Source organism: Melozone crissalis, unplaced genomic scaffold, assembly GCF_028551555.1.
Source record: "Melozone crissalis strain CALT ecotype California unplaced genomic scaffold, PUWL_Pcris_2 ptg000019l_1, whole genome shotgun sequence".
NCBI classification, from domain to species: Eukaryota; Metazoa; Chordata; class Aves; order Passeriformes; family Passerellidae; genus Melozone; species Melozone crissalis.
Window position 1 is genome coordinate 21,150,467 of NW_026535797.1, and position 17,357 is coordinate 21,167,823.

General features: G+C 40.2%; 1 protein-coding gene across 3 annotated transcripts in view; it reads left to right on the top strand.

Moving 5' to 3' along the window:
• The window catches only part of VCL (vinculin), a 54,551-nt gene extending 38,878 nt beyond the window's left edge, over positions 1 to 15,673 (top strand). Inside the window, exons 12-22 of one of the 3 annotated variants that reach the window (XM_054277421.1) lie at positions 887 to 1,086; positions 1,793 to 1,921; positions 2,939 to 3,088; positions 3,688 to 3,796; positions 4,753 to 5,055; positions 5,641 to 5,765; positions 6,085 to 6,270; positions 9,171 to 9,380; positions 11,465 to 11,668; positions 12,319 to 12,423; positions 13,109 to 15,673. In XM_054277421.1, the coding sequence (XP_054133396.1) occupies positions 887 to 1,086; positions 1,793 to 1,921; positions 2,939 to 3,088; positions 3,688 to 3,796; positions 4,753 to 5,055; positions 5,641 to 5,765; positions 6,085 to 6,270; positions 9,171 to 9,380; positions 11,465 to 11,668; positions 12,319 to 12,423; positions 13,109 to 13,255 (1,868 nt within the window). In that variant the 3' untranslated portion in view covers positions 13,256 to 15,673. Of the gene's footprint in view, positions 1 to 886; positions 1,087 to 1,792; positions 1,922 to 2,938; positions 3,089 to 3,687; positions 3,797 to 4,752; positions 5,056 to 5,640; positions 5,766 to 6,084; positions 6,271 to 9,170; positions 10,100 to 11,464; positions 11,669 to 12,318; positions 12,424 to 13,108 lie in introns of those variants that run through there. The other 2 variants (XM_054277420.1, XR_008483056.1) reach the window with 2 other exon arrangements.
• Positions 15,674 to 17,357: the final 1,684 nt, after the last annotated feature.

Sequence of the window (17,357 nt, forward strand, 5' to 3'; positions counted from 1 at the left end):
TCGATGAGCATATAACTCTGGTTCAGGAGTTGCTGGCACTTGGCAGGGTACTCATAAGAAAAGTAAATTAAGAATATAAAAGATGCCAGCAGTGCTGGGTTCTTGGATAGTCTGGTGCTGTGACAACTTCCTAAGTAATTTAAAGCTTGATCACAAACTTGGATTACTTATGGGTTAGCATTAGTTTAAAATTATTCTTCAGTAGGTCTTTGGAGTTAATACATGATGAGTTCTTTTAAAAGAATACTGCTATTATTGAAAGAACAGAGAACTATATTCTTGTGAATGAGCAGGAAGCATCTGTAAGTGGATGAAGGAAATTACCCATGCTAAAAATAATTTTTTTTTATGGAAAAGCTTTTCACACACTGTGGAGGCTTTGTAAGGTGTTCCCTACCCCCACTGTCCCTTGCAATCCAGACTACTTGACACTTCTTACTTCTGGCTTCTGAATTCTGGGAGAGAGGGCATTTGGCTTTTTAAGTTATGTTTCTACTTGTCTTTTCTTTCCCTCTTGCTGCTTATCTTCTATTGAGGGGATGAATTGCAGTATTGGAAATTTGTAAGTGCTCCACTGGATTCAACAGATTAGTTATGTAGAAATACCTGACAGCTGCCATGGTTAATTTTTGTCAGACTACTCTAATTAAAAAGGATGTATCTCTAGCCAGAGTTGCCGAATTAAGCAAAAAGAAACTGAAGACAGTTGAATTCCTCAGTGGTTTTGAACTGTAATTATTCAGTGATAAACGGCACAAGATCTTCTCTACCACCTAGGGGAGCGTTGTTAAAAACCCAGGGGTTGTGATGTGCGCTCACAGGCGTGCAGTGCTTGCTGTGGCTCTGGTGTTTGTGTCCCCGCGTGTCACTGCCCTGTCCCCTGCAGGCCAGGCTGCCATCCGCGGGCTGGTTGCCGAGGGCCGGCGCTTGGCCAACGTCATGATGGGCCCGTACCGGCAGGAGCTGCTGGCCAAGTGTGACCGCGTGGAGCAGCTCTCTGCCCAGCTGGCCGAGCTGGCCGCCCGCGGCGAGGGCGAGTCCCCGCAGGCCCGGGCCATTGCGGCTCAGCTCCAGGACTCGCTCAAGGTAAGGGCCTGCTCTGGGCAGGCAGGCACTGAGACCCCTCGCTGCTCTGAGCCAGCCCTGCGTGTGTGAGGCCCCCATAGAAACAACAGTGCGGCTACAGAGCTGCTGCTTGAGCTGAGGTGCTTAAAGCAAACTTTCTAGAAAGGCCTTGTTATCGTGCCGTGGGGGTTAATTTCAGATGAACAGCTTAGAAGGAAAATTTAAGTCTGTCTTAAAAAAATAGTATACTAGCATTGCAGATTTGAGGGGCAAAGTCTCAAATCATGCTGTTCATTCATAGGACTGTGATTGGTATAATACCATAGCCTCCAAGTTTTAGGAGCAGGGCTGCCAGCAGCATGGAGCTGGCAATGGGGGCTGCCACGTGGGCTTTAGGCAGTCATAGGTGTAGGCCCTATGGGGGCTTTGACTCTGAAGGCTGGGAGGAGGGTTAGGCTTGCCACTAGGCCTGATCAAGAAGAGTTTAATGTAGGGTGTGAAATGTAGGTGTAGAGCTTAATATAAGCTGCTTCAAGGAGTGGTATGTAAGCTGTGTATATTTCAAATTATGTAAAAGGTGATGAATTGGTCATACTTTTAAGGAAATTTTATCTTAATGTCTGTCATTGGAACAGGCATTTTTTTGCAAGAGAAGGCTTTATGGGATTTGAACCCTTACAACTTAATATCCCTCTATCATATGCTAATAATTTTCCGTTTTTTTAAGGATCTTAAAGCACGAATGCAAGAAGCAATGACCCAGGAAGTTTCTGATGTTTTTAGTGACACCACAACTCCTATTAAATTGTTAGCTGTAGCAGCCACTGCTCCCTCTGATGCTCCCAACAGAGATGAGGCAAGTATACCCAGGTGGTCTTTTCTTTCCATATAAAGCTTCAGTTACTGTTTAATTTTACCTGAATTGGTAATTTGAAAAATAAATCAGTGTCCTCAAAAATGAATTGGTATTTTTTCTCAAGTTTGTGGTACATGCTTATTAATTCTGACAACATTGATTACTGTGCAAACCTCTCCAGACTCCTGGAGACTTTGAATTGTATAACCCAGTAAACAGTGTTGTCCCTGACTTCATAAATGGCAAAAATGTCTCCCCATGTTGCTGGTATCACATTGCAAAATTTTTGTGCAAAAATCCCTAACACACTAGTTGGTGGATTTTTATATCCCAGCATTACATAAGCCGATTACAATAGTCAAATTCATGCCAGAATTAATCAACAGACTAAACTTGTTCTCTTGATGGATATTGTTTCCTGTACTTGAAAGCCACTGGCTGCACATGAAGTACCTAAAATGCAGTGTCTGGCAGTTCTGTTTGGCTGTTCTGGCATCTGCCTACATGATCAAAATAATTCCCAAGGCTTTGGAGAATTCAGCTTTATGGCAGGATAGTTTTTTGTCCAAGTACTCTGTTTCTGGAAGATCTAAGCACTGTAAAAGAAGGCAATTCACACTTTTTCCAGTGTGAATTTTTAGTGTAAAGCCCCTTATTTATCTTTCAAATATAGTTACTTTTGTATTAGGGTATGAAGATGAATCTCTGAGCTAAAATAGTTTTAATAGAGTATTTATTGCAGCAGTAGTCACCAGGAATTACTGAACTTCATACCTTGAATCTATAAAGTGCATAGCCATCTCCTTAGTTGTCCCATTGAGTTAGTAAAGAAGAAAGTCTGGTAATGTAAAGATTAAAAAAACCAAATGCCTTCAAAGCTTTTGTGTCCTTTTGCATCCTCTCAGGATGAGTTAAGTGGGGATGTTACGAAGGCGTTTCTGACACTTTGAAGAAATTGTGTGTTCTGTTAAGGAGGTTAGGGCTTTTTTAAATGCTTTTTTGTCTTCTGACAACTAGGTGTTTGATGAAAGAGCAGCAAACTTTGAAAACCATGCTGCTAGACTGGGAGCTACAGCAGAAAAAGCAGCTGCAGTTGGAACTGCCAATAAAAGTACTGTGGAGGGCATTCAGGCAACAGTGAAATCAGCAAGGGAACTCACCCCACAGGTGGGTCTGAAGGGTTGTTAAAAGCACTGGGGATGACTTCTGGGGAATTTTCCTGATGCTTCTGTTCTCAAAGAAAGAGATTGTTGTTGATTGATGCTTGTTAATACCAACAAAGAACATAGTGCTTACACTCTTAAAAGGGGAATGGCAAATATTTCTATACATGATCCTAAAAGTAGAACAAAAGATCAAATGACACATTTTATTTTTCAACACTTGGACAGAAATGTCTGTGACTTAGATGTGAAACAAAATGATTTTGAGGCTTAGTAAAATATGTAAGGGGAAAAAATGCTCCTTTTTTATTCCAAACTAAACTTCTGTCTAAATGTTGGTAGCCTAATAAGTATTGTACTTTGATGTTTTCAAGAGTTGTTTATACAAAATTAGAGCATAATTGAAGTTCCAGAAAAAAGTATTTATGCCAGCTAATTTCAGAAGTATGGTAGATCTTCATGGAGCTAGATACTGCACTAGAATGAATGAACTAGGCTTTCAAATGTGGAGCTACACATCAAGTACTGAAAAAACAAAAGCATTTTCAAGAATGTGCGTAATGTTGATGTGTACTGATAATTAAAAATGTCTTCTGTTGGCAGGTAGTATCAGCAGCTCGTATCCTCTTGAGAAATCCTGGAAATCAAGCTGCTTATGAACATTTTGAGACCATGAAAAACCAGTGGATTGATAATGTAGAGAAAATGACAGGTAAAGTAAGAATTTTTGTTGAAGATCCTACCTGTGGCTAACTAGCTTGTATAGATTTTTCTCCATGCTGTTTGGATTGATGAAACATGCAAAGAATAATGATTTATGAAAAATAAATTAAGAGAAGTGGGAATGTGCTCTCTCCCCAGGAATATGTATATGTTACAGAATATACAAAATAGCTGGCTTCTTATCTATTAATACTGAGCTGTAGAGGAGCAAATCCTGCTTTAGTTCTTTTTTGGGAAAATTGGAATACCATCATTTTTTTATTGCAGTTGCTATTCTAGCAGTATGTCACTGTGACAACTTGAGGTTTTCTTCTGTATCATCTTGGCATGTTGAAATAGGACAGATAATTAACAGAAGGAAAGAAAATATGTTCAAAATACTGAAACAGCTCAATGAATACAGAGAATAAGACAAAGCTACTGCTCCTGCTGAGGCACTGAAATGTTTCAGTCCTTCCCAAGTGCAGATCCTTTGCACTGACCTGCTGAACAGCTGACTGTACTATCTCCTCCCTCATCTCAGTAATTAAATTCCGGGTATTTTAAATCACCTCTATGTAAAAAGCACAGACAGAGGGATGTTTCCTTTGGAATAAATGGGAGAGTACAAAAAGTACTGAATATGCTTAAAAAAATTTGGTGTGAAGAAAGAATCTATGCTGCATATTCTGTGTAAGCCAGTTCTTGACTAAAACAACATTCCATGGTAGAGGAATAAGAGCTTGGGATGTCATTAACAAGCTTACCATGGTAACTGTCACAGAGGTACAACAGAATCACAAGTTAAACTGCAGTAGTACTTTGGTCTGATTTCCATGCCCTCTTCTACTCTTCCCCTGACCCCAGTTTTAAAATACTTTCCTGGTTTTGAACTGTCTCTGGAGTACCAAATATCCCTTTCCACAGATAAAACTAGAATATTAATGTATTGAACTTTTATTCTAGGGTTGGTGGATGAAGCCATTGATACTAAATCTCTGTTGGATGCATCAGAAGAGGCCATTAAGAAGGACCTGGACAAATGTAAAGTTGCAATGGCCAACATGCAGCCTCAGATGCTGGTAGCTGGTGCCACCAGCATTGCCAGGCGAGCAAACCGCATCCTGCTGGTGGCAAAGCGGGAGGTGGAGAACTCCGAAGACCCCAAATTTCGGGAGGCTGTTAAAGCAGCCTCTGATGAGCTGAGCAAAACTATATCACCCATGGTAATGGATGCTAAAGCTGTGGCAGGCAACATTTCTGATCCTGGTAAGGATTCAGTCAGCTAATTTAAAATGTGCTTTTTATTGACTGGAGATGATGTGAAGTAGTGCTCATTTTTTTTTTAATACAGCTGTGTATCTCCTTTTATGTAAATATGGTGTACACTTACATCTCAGAATGATGAAATCAAGCTCACACCATTAACTGCTGCATCCTGCTGTTCTAAAATGCAATCAAAGGCCTTTGGCATATTCAAGGGAAAAGGATTCAGCATTCTAATATGTTATGCGATTTCATGTTCTTAATTAGAAGCATTTTTTAGTAGTTTTAAGTAATACTACTTTATAGCAGAAAATACTATGTAGTTTTTTTGATTCTAAAAGTTGTTCAGGGAATTACTTTGGCTATTGATAGTGATTATTATTCAGCCAAGACTTTATTGTATGCATGTTGCATGTGACACTAACATTTCAAGCATGCAAGTCTACTGTAAACAATTTGGTAGTTTCTAAATACAGATGTAAGTGTACTTGGCACAGTACATTGGAGAAGTAATTTTTGGGGGTAGTGTTCTAAGTATTACCAAGTTCTATTAAATTGGTATTAAACTCTTTTGGAATTTTTGTTCAGGTTTGCAGAAGAGTTTCTTGGATTCTGGATACAAAATTCTGGGAGCTGTGGCCAAAGTCAGAGAAGCCTTCCAGCCTCAGGAACCAGATTTTCCTCCTCCTCCTCCTGACCTTGAGCACCTTCATGTAAGTGTAGGTAGTTGGTAATAAAAGACACAGTTGTCATTGATGTGTGGATTACATTGAAATGACTTCAGTATATTATTTTTCCTTAGAAATAAAAGGTATTGTCTGGCCAGCCATGCATACAAGTACCCTCAAGTCTAAAAAATATCCATCCACCTTTCAAAAGGAAAGTTTAAAACATGGTATTTTCTTTAACAGGAAGCACTTGGAAAACTGGAAAAAGACCTGAGGTCATGTAGCCGTGTCCTGCCATGACACCATTGTTTGCTCAGTCTCTGCTCTGTTGCACTGCTCTCAATAAGATTTTTGCCTCCCTCAGCTGACTGACGAGCTCGCTCCTCCGAAACCACCACTGCCAGAGGGGGAGGTTCCCCCACCCAGACCACCACCTCCTGAAGAAAAGGATGAAGAGTTCCCAGAGCAAAAGGCAGGAGAAGCAATCAATCAGCCCATGATGATGGCTGCAAGGCAGTTGCATGATGAAGCCCGGAAATGGTCTAGCAAGGTAGGAAATTGTTGTAAGTGTGTTGTGCTTAAAGGATTCGCTTTTTGTTTTCAGGATCAGTGTGTCTTGTCTTAAGACAGTGTCTTTCACAGACTAAATAGTAAAAGCACTGGTGTAGGAGGAATTAGAAACCCTTTCAAGATCAGAGTGAACTAGGGTCAACAATACTTAGGATTGCTAGTCTGCTTTATTAACATAGCCCTGGGAACACGAATATGCTCTTGTGTGCCAAGCTGTTTGTGATCCTTGGTGCTGGTATTGCCTAGAGAGTCACTAATACTCATGCTTGTGCAGGCTGACAAGCTGATTGCTACATTTAATTGACTTTGAAAAGTCTGTGTGGAAAAGTCCATATGGATGTTGCAGATGCCAGCTGCGGAAATTGTGAACTGGTTTGTCTTAATTCTGGAGGAAGCTGCAAGGTACTCTGCTGTTAATCAGAGTGCATTTATGATGGGGAAAATGACCACATATTGGTAGCCTGGTCTCATTCTTTTTTTGGAGTGAGTCACATTTCCTGTTAAGGCTGAAATCCTGAATTTCCATTTCAGTCCTATGAAGAAGTGTGAATTTGCTGGTCTCATAAATGCTAATATCACTTTCTTTTGCTTTTCTTTTCTCCCTCCTTCCCCCAAGAGCTACATTTTTTCTCTGGCAGAAGCTGAGTGCTGAGGAAGAACTTCAGAGGTTTAGGCTTCTGCAAGTGTAAATTTAAGGGACAGAATTTGGCTTTTTTAATATCTCCCTTTTTCTGCACTAAATTAGATGGTGAGTAAGGAGATAAATTTGAGTAGCTTACAGAATCAACTTCAGTGCTTTGGACACCTGTTTTGGAAGCACAGATAAAATACAAAAGAAGTTTCTGCAAATTTCTTTGGGTGTCTCTTATCCAAAATCCAAAGCGCTGTTTTCCCCATACTTCTGGATATACCAAGCACTTTTTTATATTACTAAAGAGACAGTATTGGAATGTATTAGTGATCTCAGAAGGTAATTTTGAGGCTAAAAGCTTTAATTTCAGTTTCCTAAAAGTGTTTTGATGTTGGAATCTCAGAAATGATCCCTTTTGCAATCTCTGAACTTAACAATATAGAGTAGGTAACAGAATGTTTTTACCATATATATACAATATGCATTCTACATTAAGTATTGCAGAGCCAAGCAGCAGACCTTAAAACTCCTTGCTGATTATGCAAGATTTCCAAGCTCAGTGAATTTAGATTATAAAACACTGTATTCATTGCTGTTTCTTTCATTTGAGACTAACAAACCAGTGAGTCAGCCTGCCAGTTGTCCTTCTAATTCTTTTTAAGCAGTATCATTTTAGCAATAGGATCTCAGTTATTCTCACAGTCTGTTTTGGGGGAAGAAGTTTTAAAAACACGTTTGTAGTCTCTGAACTCACCTGATTGGTTGGAAGAGGGATTGATGGACAGTGCTACTGAGGAATATGGGCTTGCCCTGGGAAAACAGAACTGTAAGGTCTTGCTTATATGAAGTCCCAACAGACTGTGTCAACTGTCTTTTGCCTTTTTGCTGATCACAGTCTACTGGACTTTACCTGTAGTAAAGTGGGAGGGGGTGGGTGCACAAGCACTTAGTCTTTAAAAAAAGTGTTGATAACATTGTTCATTATTCTAAGAATCAAAATCTGGGTTTTTTTCTTTCTTTACAAAAGCTGCTCTTCATTGAGTGGATTCTGAGTTTTCATGTACTCCATTTTTCTCATGGAACAGCTGAACAATGTCTACTGCTTTAATTTCCTTGGCTCCCCCCTCATTTGGATAAATCAGAAAATGAGGGATATTTGGATACTTTTCATTAGATTAAGACGTATACAAAAGCTGCCTTTGAAGACAAGTTGATTTGGCCTTACAAATCAACAAATCACAATCCAAAATTCCTGTATGTTGTTGTTGCCAAAGATTTTTTTTTCCTATAACAGATTGTATCTTAAGCAAAATACAGTTGCAAATGCACAGTTTTTGGTAAGGATACCTTTACTTTTATCACACTTGGCTTTAGTTGAAGAAATACTGTTAGTAAACTTGTAGACTATTTTTGTATTGATATTGGAGTCTTATTAATGCCTATATTGTTATAACTCTCATCTCTTCCTTGAGAACATCTCTAATGTAATTTGCTTGAACCCCCTTTTTTTCTTTTTGAAGGTAATGGATACAACATACCGTGGCAAAATAGTATCATATGCCTCATAATCCTCTTTTTTAATTAATTCCATTTCAGTCTTCTGTAAGAACTGTCATATTCACAGTATTCATGGCATTCAACATCACCTCCTCTATTTCGAACCCTGTGTTGCTCTTTTACATGTTCTCTGTGGTACCTCAGTACTTGCTTCTACAGTGTCTTCCATCCCATCTTTTTCTTTTACTCTACAGCAAGCAGTGTCAGTGGCTTTTCTGCTGCCATCTGCTCTTATCACACATATGAATGGGCTTCCATACAAAGCTTTGTATCTGCACAAATACCACAGTCATCTGCTGCTGTGCCTGCTCCTGTGCAGTCAGAACAGCTTCCATTGAGACCGAAAAGCCATTCATTTCATTGTTGACCTGCCAGTAAAATGTTCTGTGGGTCAGCCTCTGTCTACAGAAGCTGAATGCTCAGATGGAAAATGTTGCTGCATATCTGAATTGTAACTTTTAATATTTTGGTAACTTTGGTTCACAGGTGAACTGTTTGTTTCCTTCTGCTAATTTCATATTCCTTCCCTTCCCCTCCTCCCCTTGACCTGATCCTAGAGCTGCCTTGTCAGATCCTGAGAGGCCAAGAGGATGTTTTGGTCACTAAAACTGCTCAGTTTGTGCTCTTCTACCAAATTCTGCTTCTTGTACTAACTGTCCCCTGTTTCTCCACCCTTGCTGCCACCTGCAAAGCCTGATGTGACTGTGATTAATGAAGCGGCTGAGGCTGGTGTAGATGTAGATGAGGAGGATGATGCAGATGTTGAATTCACTCTCCCCTATGACATTGAAGATGATTACGAGCCTGAGCTGCTGTTAATGCCAACCAATCAGCCCGTTAACCAGCCCATTCTGGCTGCTGCTCAGTCTCTACACCGGGAAGCAACCAAGTGGTCTAGTAAGGTACTCCTGAGTCCCGGGACTGATCCGCGTGCATCCGGCCACTTGGAACGTGACACATTTGCATCACTCCTGATCCCTGCTGGGCCCCGCCATCCTGAATGAATAAGTGTGTCTGCACTTCATTTTAAGGACTGAGAGTGGCTTCACAAGTGTGCTAGATCTGTTTGTCAGTGCCGGATTGAAGCTTGATTGGGGTCACTTATTAATATTCAAAGACTTCCTCTCCCTTTGCATCTGCCTGGTCTTCTTTGTTATGGCAGTTTTCAAATTTTAATAGGGATTGTCTTCCTCCCCTTCGGTTCCTTTTTCCATTCACGTGGGCTACCTGGGAAGCCGTGGTTAATGGTTTCCTAATGACTTCCGGATACAGCAGAGTTACAGAATTCAAGAAGTCATTTAAGGTGTCTATTGTGCTTGGCCTCAATTGATGCCGCCAATTAACATCCCTTCCAACAAGGAATGGCTTTGTATGGCAGTGTTTGTGGAAGAGACTGCCTGACTGCTGGCTTGCACTGGGCTGTATTGCAAATGCTGGTCTTGAGAGAATTCTTTTCTGAAGAAGCTGCACTGAATGCTGTTAGCTGTTGAATTGAGATCCTGTCTATATGAAACCAGTGGAAATCTAACGAGGTTCAGACATTCACAAGTAGTCTGTCTTCTGTCTAAGCACAAATGTTTGCAAGACTGGGCACTTTTCCTAGCATGCTGCAAAAAATAAGGTTGGTGTCCCATAACAAACAAAAGTTAGGGGAGTGTGCATATGTATGGTGTGTGTGTATACTTACATAGATAGTTATACTAAACCATTTTAATAAAAAGGGCTTTAAAAATGTTCTTGTCCTTTTCAGATTCTGGTGCTTGGATAACTTGTTAGACTGATCCTTCTACGTGAAAACATGGAAAAACTTTGTGTTATGTCATTTATATCCTAACTGGTTATAGTAGCAAACTGTTTAGCTAATAGGCCACAGTAACAAATAGTTCAGCTGTTTGGGTCACTGTATCTGTAAAATGCCTGGGATCTCATCTTGAACTTGCTCGTAGTGAGTCACAGAAGTGTGTGCACGTGGCTTAGCTGGGTTCTCGCTGTGTACTCCTTGCTCTGAACTTCATGGGTCATTATCTGTGGGATTATTCCAGGGAAGGGTGTACTAATACTTGAACTCACTCTGCTGCTATTTCATCCACACAGTAGGAATGCTTCGAAGCACCAAATAGTTCTCTTGTGACTAACAACCTTCTATGAAAGGGAATAAGATAAATAAACTAAATGTACTGACAGACTACTAACAATCAATCAGTTAGGTCTGCTTTCTCTTGCACTAGGTTTCTCTTTGGAACAGTGTATAAGAAATGGGTTTGCCTTGTTCACAATTAATTCACATATCAAATATTTCTCAGATGTATTTCTGTGACTGTAAATTTTGATGCACAAGAAATCTTGATTTTAATATAAGAAATATCACTGGATTATCTTTTGATAATCCAGGTTCTTCTCTCCTGGAGGCTTTATTTTAAAGAGAGATTGTATCAAAAAAGATTTATTTTCAAGGAATAATTTTTAAAAAAGTAGAAGTTGCATCTCACTTCCACATTACTGGTGACAAAAGTTATGCGTTGGATTCTCTTCCATTTATCTTTGGCATTATTAGCAGCATGGCTGGTGCTTTACCAACTTCAGTTTCAGATGCCACTGAAAATCCCATGCTCAACTGCTATGACAACAACTGGTTTAACAGGTTGTTTAGCACTTTTTTTTAACTTTAAAAGAAGTCTTTTTTGGGGGAAAATCTTGAATTTCAAATGCTAATAACATGCTTTATCCTAAAATCTAGTCATCAGAGCAGTAACTCATTCTGTGGACAAACTAACACTTTACAACTTCTTTTTCAGTTTTGAAGTGAGCTTTTTTTCTCTGAGCGTTAAAAAAAAAGTCAGAAATGAGTAGTTAGTAGAGATCTTCCATGTTCCTTGAAGAAACCCCTCCTGTGTTCACACATGGTTCTTCCATCCTTAACTTCTTTGAGTGTTTCTGCTGAGCAGTGACGTGCTGGCAGGAGCAGTGACCGTGTCATTCCATGCAGGGCAACGACATCATCGCGGCGGCGAAGCGCATGGCGCTGCTCATGGCCGAGATGTCGCGCCTGGTCCGCGGCGGCAGCGGCAACAAGCGCGCCCTGATCCAGTGCGCCAAGGACATCGCCAAGGCCTCCGACGAGGTCACCCGGCTCGCCAAGGAGGTGGCCAAGCAGTGCACGGACAAGCGCATCAGAACCAACCTCCTGCAGGTAACCTGGGAGCTGCTCAATGCTGCTTCTGCTCTGCCTCTCTCACTGGGGGTGAGCACAGGAATCATGCCAGGAAATCGTGGCTATCTTCCCTTGGCTTGTAAAGTTTTGTCAAAGTCTATGTTTTTAGATCCCACAGAAACATCTATCTATTTACCTATCTATTTATATCTATTTATGTGAACATATATTCTGTAATGTTAGAATTTGATGCCAAAAGAACTTCTGAAAAAATACTGTGCTACAAATACTGATCTGTCCTAAGTTGGCATTGTTTTGTATTTCACTTACTCATTCCTTTGTATCAAAGAATAGTACTAGAAATGCAACAACTTTTCTTCAGTCTCAGGCAAATTATATATATATATATACATATATATATATAATGGTATTCCTAACCAAGCAGACATTTGAAAGGAAAGGAGGAACAGAAGTATGTTGTCTCCATCCCAAATACTCCCAAAGCAAGTAAAATAGGATTCAGATATCCTACCAATATTTATCAGATAGTCTTGAAGGTGGAGGATCATCTCTATGCTCATTCATATTCTAATAGTAAAAGAAAATAAAACATTTTATGTGAAGAAAATGGATGCATAATGTGTTGGTACAATTTACAATATGGAGTGGTTTTTATCCCTTTTACTTAGGTCTGTGAGCGAATCCCAACCATCAGTACACAGCTGAAAATTCTCTCCACTGTCAAAGCTACCATGCTGGGCAGAACTAATATCAGTGATGAAGAGTCGGAACAGGTAAGAGGTGTAAAGACTGATGGTAGCATGGAATTGTTGATTGTTTATGGGGACAAATATACAACCTGTTCTTTCAGATGTGTTCTGGGAACTTGATGTTGAAGGTCACCTCAGCTGTGTAGGGAGGATGACTTTAGTACAGCACCTTGGTTTCTGGCTCAAATGCTACAGTGTGATAGAGGAACAAGCCCGAAAGCTACTCGGGTTCCAATTTTGTGACAAACAACTTGTTAATCTCCTGCTTTCCCCAGTAAAAAGCAGAGGGAAGGACTCGCCACCGCAGACTGGACCTGGGAGGGGCAGGGGCGCCCTCGGGTGGATTCCAGGGGAAACGTTTATTTTCCAACATCATCTCGAGTCCCCTGCAACTCAGTTACCTTCCAAATGAATCTTTTCAGGAGAGATCTCGCAGCTTTGGGTTTCAAGGGAGGTTATTCTACTTAGCAACATAAAGGTTGTATTCAGATTTTGCGCAAATACACAGTGAGGAAAGGGAAAGTTTTGTTTGGAGTCAGGATAATGCTTGTTCCCAGAGACAGTTACTTCACTTGTATTTTCATAGTTTCAGGCAGCAGACTTAATATATTTGTACTGAGAGTTCAAAGAGATTGTGCACAAAGAGATTACATGCTACTGTCCTAATCATGGTATTTACTGATATATTGGAAATTCTTTTTCTTGACAGGCAACTGAGATGTTGGTTCATAATGCCCAGAATCTCATGCAGTCTGTGAAGGAAACCGTGAGAGAAGCTGAAGCAGCATCCATTAAGATAAGAACAGATGCTGGATTCACTCTTCGCTGGGTCAGAAAGACCCCATGGTATCAGTAAATACCTGCCACATTAGTATTGTTTTCTGTAACATAAAATGCCTTTTTTTGGAAACAGAAGAGATATATTAACAGCAGAAGGTGCTGTATACATGAACTTAAGATTAGCTTATGCTAATGCCCCATTCTAAGGGTATGAATTATAAGATAATGCATTTCAAGTGTCTTTGAAACACGTTTGATATCCAACACCTCTAATTTGCTGCCAACAGTAGACAGTTCTTATATTTAATATTTTTCCTTTTTGTTTTTTTCCTTTTCAAGATTCTTAGTGAATTCTGTACTCCCAGAAGCACATTTCATTTATGCACTGTATGTTCCAGTAATTTCCATGTGATGATATAAAACGTGGACCTCACTATAAGCTTGTCTTGAGAGTTTAGGACACTTGGTTCCTTGGCAGTTTTTTAGGGACAATCATTGACACACATTCAACTTCTCAACGGGACTTTATCTGGCTATTCTAAAACCATGCAGAAATGATGGAAGGTGTGGGGTTTTTGACTAAAAGAGGGAAGGTGGGGCAGCAGAACAGTTGTAAGCTGAGGATTAAAGCTCCGTGTCTGAAATGCTTTTTGCTTTTGATTCTTGCCTGGCAACAGTACTTTACCAGAAACTGGAGCTCTCTCTGTTCCCCTCCTGTCACCCTGTAGGTAGGCATTCCAGAACTCTTGTACTGTACTGAAAGGTTTTGCAGATTATGTTAGTGGCACACTGTTGACAGCTTGAGCCTTAAGGCTGGAGACCTTAAATCATGGAACTCTTTCCTTGCTCAATTCAGCAATATCTTGAGCTGAAAAATCCTGGTTCTGTTAACTTAGCTGCATGTCCAGGACCAGAAAATGCCACATGCTGGCTCTTTCTTTTGAAAACCAAATGAGCACATGCATTTATTCTTATTTCCCTCATCCCTCTATCTAATGTTATTCCAGCTGCTCAAGGTGAAAATTAAAAGATAAAGATATTCAGTTTAAAAGCACCTTTAAGTTCATTGCTCTTCTTTCTAACAATGCATAAGCTTCTTGAAACCTGAGCTCTGCAGGGGCATGAAACCCTCTTTAGGTAAGCTGGTGCCTACCAGCAAATGGTGGTTCCTAATGCTGCACATACCTCATTGTTTTTACTGCTTGTGGAGTTTGGAGTCTCAAAATCTTGTTTCAAGGGAATTGAACAAAGTGTTACTATACTTAAAAAAAAATCCCAAACGAAATGACAACAACAAACCCCACCCCCCCAAACCCCCATCCCTTACTAAAATAGACTTATGATGTTTTATCCTTCCATAATGAATATGCCTTCATATATATATACATATATTTATACCCGTTCATTTAATGGAAAGGAACACTTATTTGAGAATGAGTTTCTATATTTGCAAGTACTTGCAGACTTTTGCCCAAATCAGCACTGACCTCATAATACCCTCATAATTTGCTGAGAATTGTTGCACGATCAAACCACCTTGAACAGAAGTGTCCTTGGGGAAAAACTTTTCAGTCTTAACAGCTCAAAGGGAGAGACACAGCGCACTCAGCTGTCCTCTGCCTGCCTGCCACAGTTATTCTGTGCTTGGACCTTCTCCCCTCCACCCCCTTCATTGCACTGTTATCTAAAAAGGGAAGTTAAACTGTTGATAATACAACTGTCTCAAACTGACCTCAGCAAGAGAAGGCTTGTTCTTCTTGAATTTGCTCCTTGTGTCTGGGTATCATGAAATATTTGGTACTTAGGATCTTTCCTTAGTACTCTCTTCTTGCAATTACCTGCAACAGGAAGAGGAAGGAAGGGGTGCCAGAGCCTTAACCTGGATGCATTTGGTTGGTTTATATCAGATCTTTAGCCTAATTTTAATGTAGTAATTTCTATTTAATAGTACATAACACTGAATACGTAGGGATTATTTTAAAGGGATTTTCTAAATAGTCTTCCTTTATTGCTTTCCAATGCTCCTCACATCCCCTCATCCTGCTCCTGCCATCCAGGCTTCTCTGTGAGATTTTTTTTTTTAATTATTATTATTTTAGCATCACTGTTTAGTTGCTTGAATGATATTAATGCAATATTACTAATGCCTTTAATACATAATTGTTTATGCCAAAGATCACTTTTTGTTTCTTGAGGAATGTTTGCAGGAGAATTATGAATCATGGTTGCCTTTGATATTCTTCCAGAATGTTTGCTCTAAGTTCTCGAACTATTTATAGAAGCCGAGATACTTGACCACCTTATGCAATTTCTGCATTTTTGAACACTATTGGTCTTCAGACCTGATGTGCAGCAAAAATTTGAACAAGACCATGAATGTCACTTAGAAATGTTTTACCACTATAAAACTTTGTTTATAAGCCAAAATGTATTGTATAGTCTAATGTTTTCAACCTTTCTTTGGTTCTGTTAAAACAATAAAAATGCATTTGTACAAAAATCAGCTTCTGAGTGTTCATGATAACAGCAGTGGATAACAGCAGTACCAAGAAGAGCAGCAAAAAGCTAAAGCAAAAGAACAGTTGTTTCTACATGTTCTGAACAGAAAGAAAGTGCAGTTTCTCAAACAGGAGAAGATTAAACAAAGGTTTTTGTCTCTTGTGCCTGTCAAACTAGTAATTAAAGAATTTACTGGAAGCTGTGTTCAGTGGGAGAGAGCAGGGGATTTTTCTGAGACCTGACAGTGATCTGCTGTATTGTGAAAACTTAAAATGGGGTTGGCCTGGTCCTGTCAAGGGAAGAACTGCTACTCTGACCAGCATCTTGTTAATGAGAGTTTTACTTGCTAAAGTGAATGATGAGTATGGAACCACTGATGTATTTCCTTCACTCCATCACTGTAAGAACATCTTATAAACACTTTTTCTTACTAAAAATTTCTACCAGCACAGTGTTCTGACTTGTTGGAACCAATGTTTATTGGTACTGTAGGACCAACCATAGCCTCATACTCCCATAGTATTTAGTAATAATTGGTAAAATTAAGAGTTTGGTACTATTCACAGTTCTCTCCATATCTGAAAGAAGATGAGGTCCTGACAGACAACCACCTTTGTCAGCACTCCCAGAGCTGGACATGAGGAGAAGGGGAGATCAAGACTTTGCAGTGTAATTCTTTGCTAATAATACTGTCTGATTCCCTAAACTCTCCTCTTCAGAGAAGTGCTAGTACATTATTTTTTTCAAACAGAGCAGGAACACAGGCCCCCTTCTGCAGTTAGGTTCATGTGTTTGGAGAGGGCACCACAGAGGGCAGAGGGTACCAGCAAATGTACAAGAAAGGTTCTGGCCTCACACACCTGCAGCCATCTCCTTGACAAAACACATTGGCATGCCTAGACTGGTTTCCTGAAGGTGAGTGCAGTTCTTGCTGCCAGTGAGTTGTGGTGATGAGCTGGGCTTTCCCCTGCTGTGGGAGCCTCCCTGGTGCCCGAGGTCCTGGGGTGGGCAGGGCTTCTTCAGTCACACGTGGGAGGCAGCGCTGGGGTGGGACTGGAGCTCTGACACGTCTCTATGTCCTAGCTCAGGAAAGGTGTCAGCTCTGAAAGGCCATGGGGCAGCATTTCCAGGCTGCTCATGCAGAGAGCAGCTCCAGCTGCTCAGATGTCAGCTTGGGATGTTACCTTTTAGCTCTGAAAACAAGATTTCTTCTACAAGTACAGTAACTGAAGGATGCCATTTGCTGAAACACATGCCACTGGTTCTTCAAAGTGCTGTTTTATCTACTGTAATTTTAGAAATTCAAAATGGTTGTTTATGGCCAAGTTTACCCTAATGATATTACTGAAGTTACAGATAGAGACTCTTTGCCTGTTACTTTCCTTACTGACTTGCTGCCAGGGTTCAGATGGATTTTCCCTCCTCTTTCCAGACTGATAATTTTTGTCTCAGTATTTGAAATTTTGACTAAGTGACTTTGCTTCAGATGAAGAGTCGGAACCAAATCCAGAACTTACGCATTGATTTGTAAGCCAAACAGGATGGACAAACAAGGTCTCCAGTATCCCATCCTTAATTAATACTGACCAAATGCATGGTTTGGAACCTGATAGCTACTCTGAAGTGTGCATTGGTTTAGAGAGATGGTTTTGTTGGTCAGTCAGCTTTTCTCTGACTGT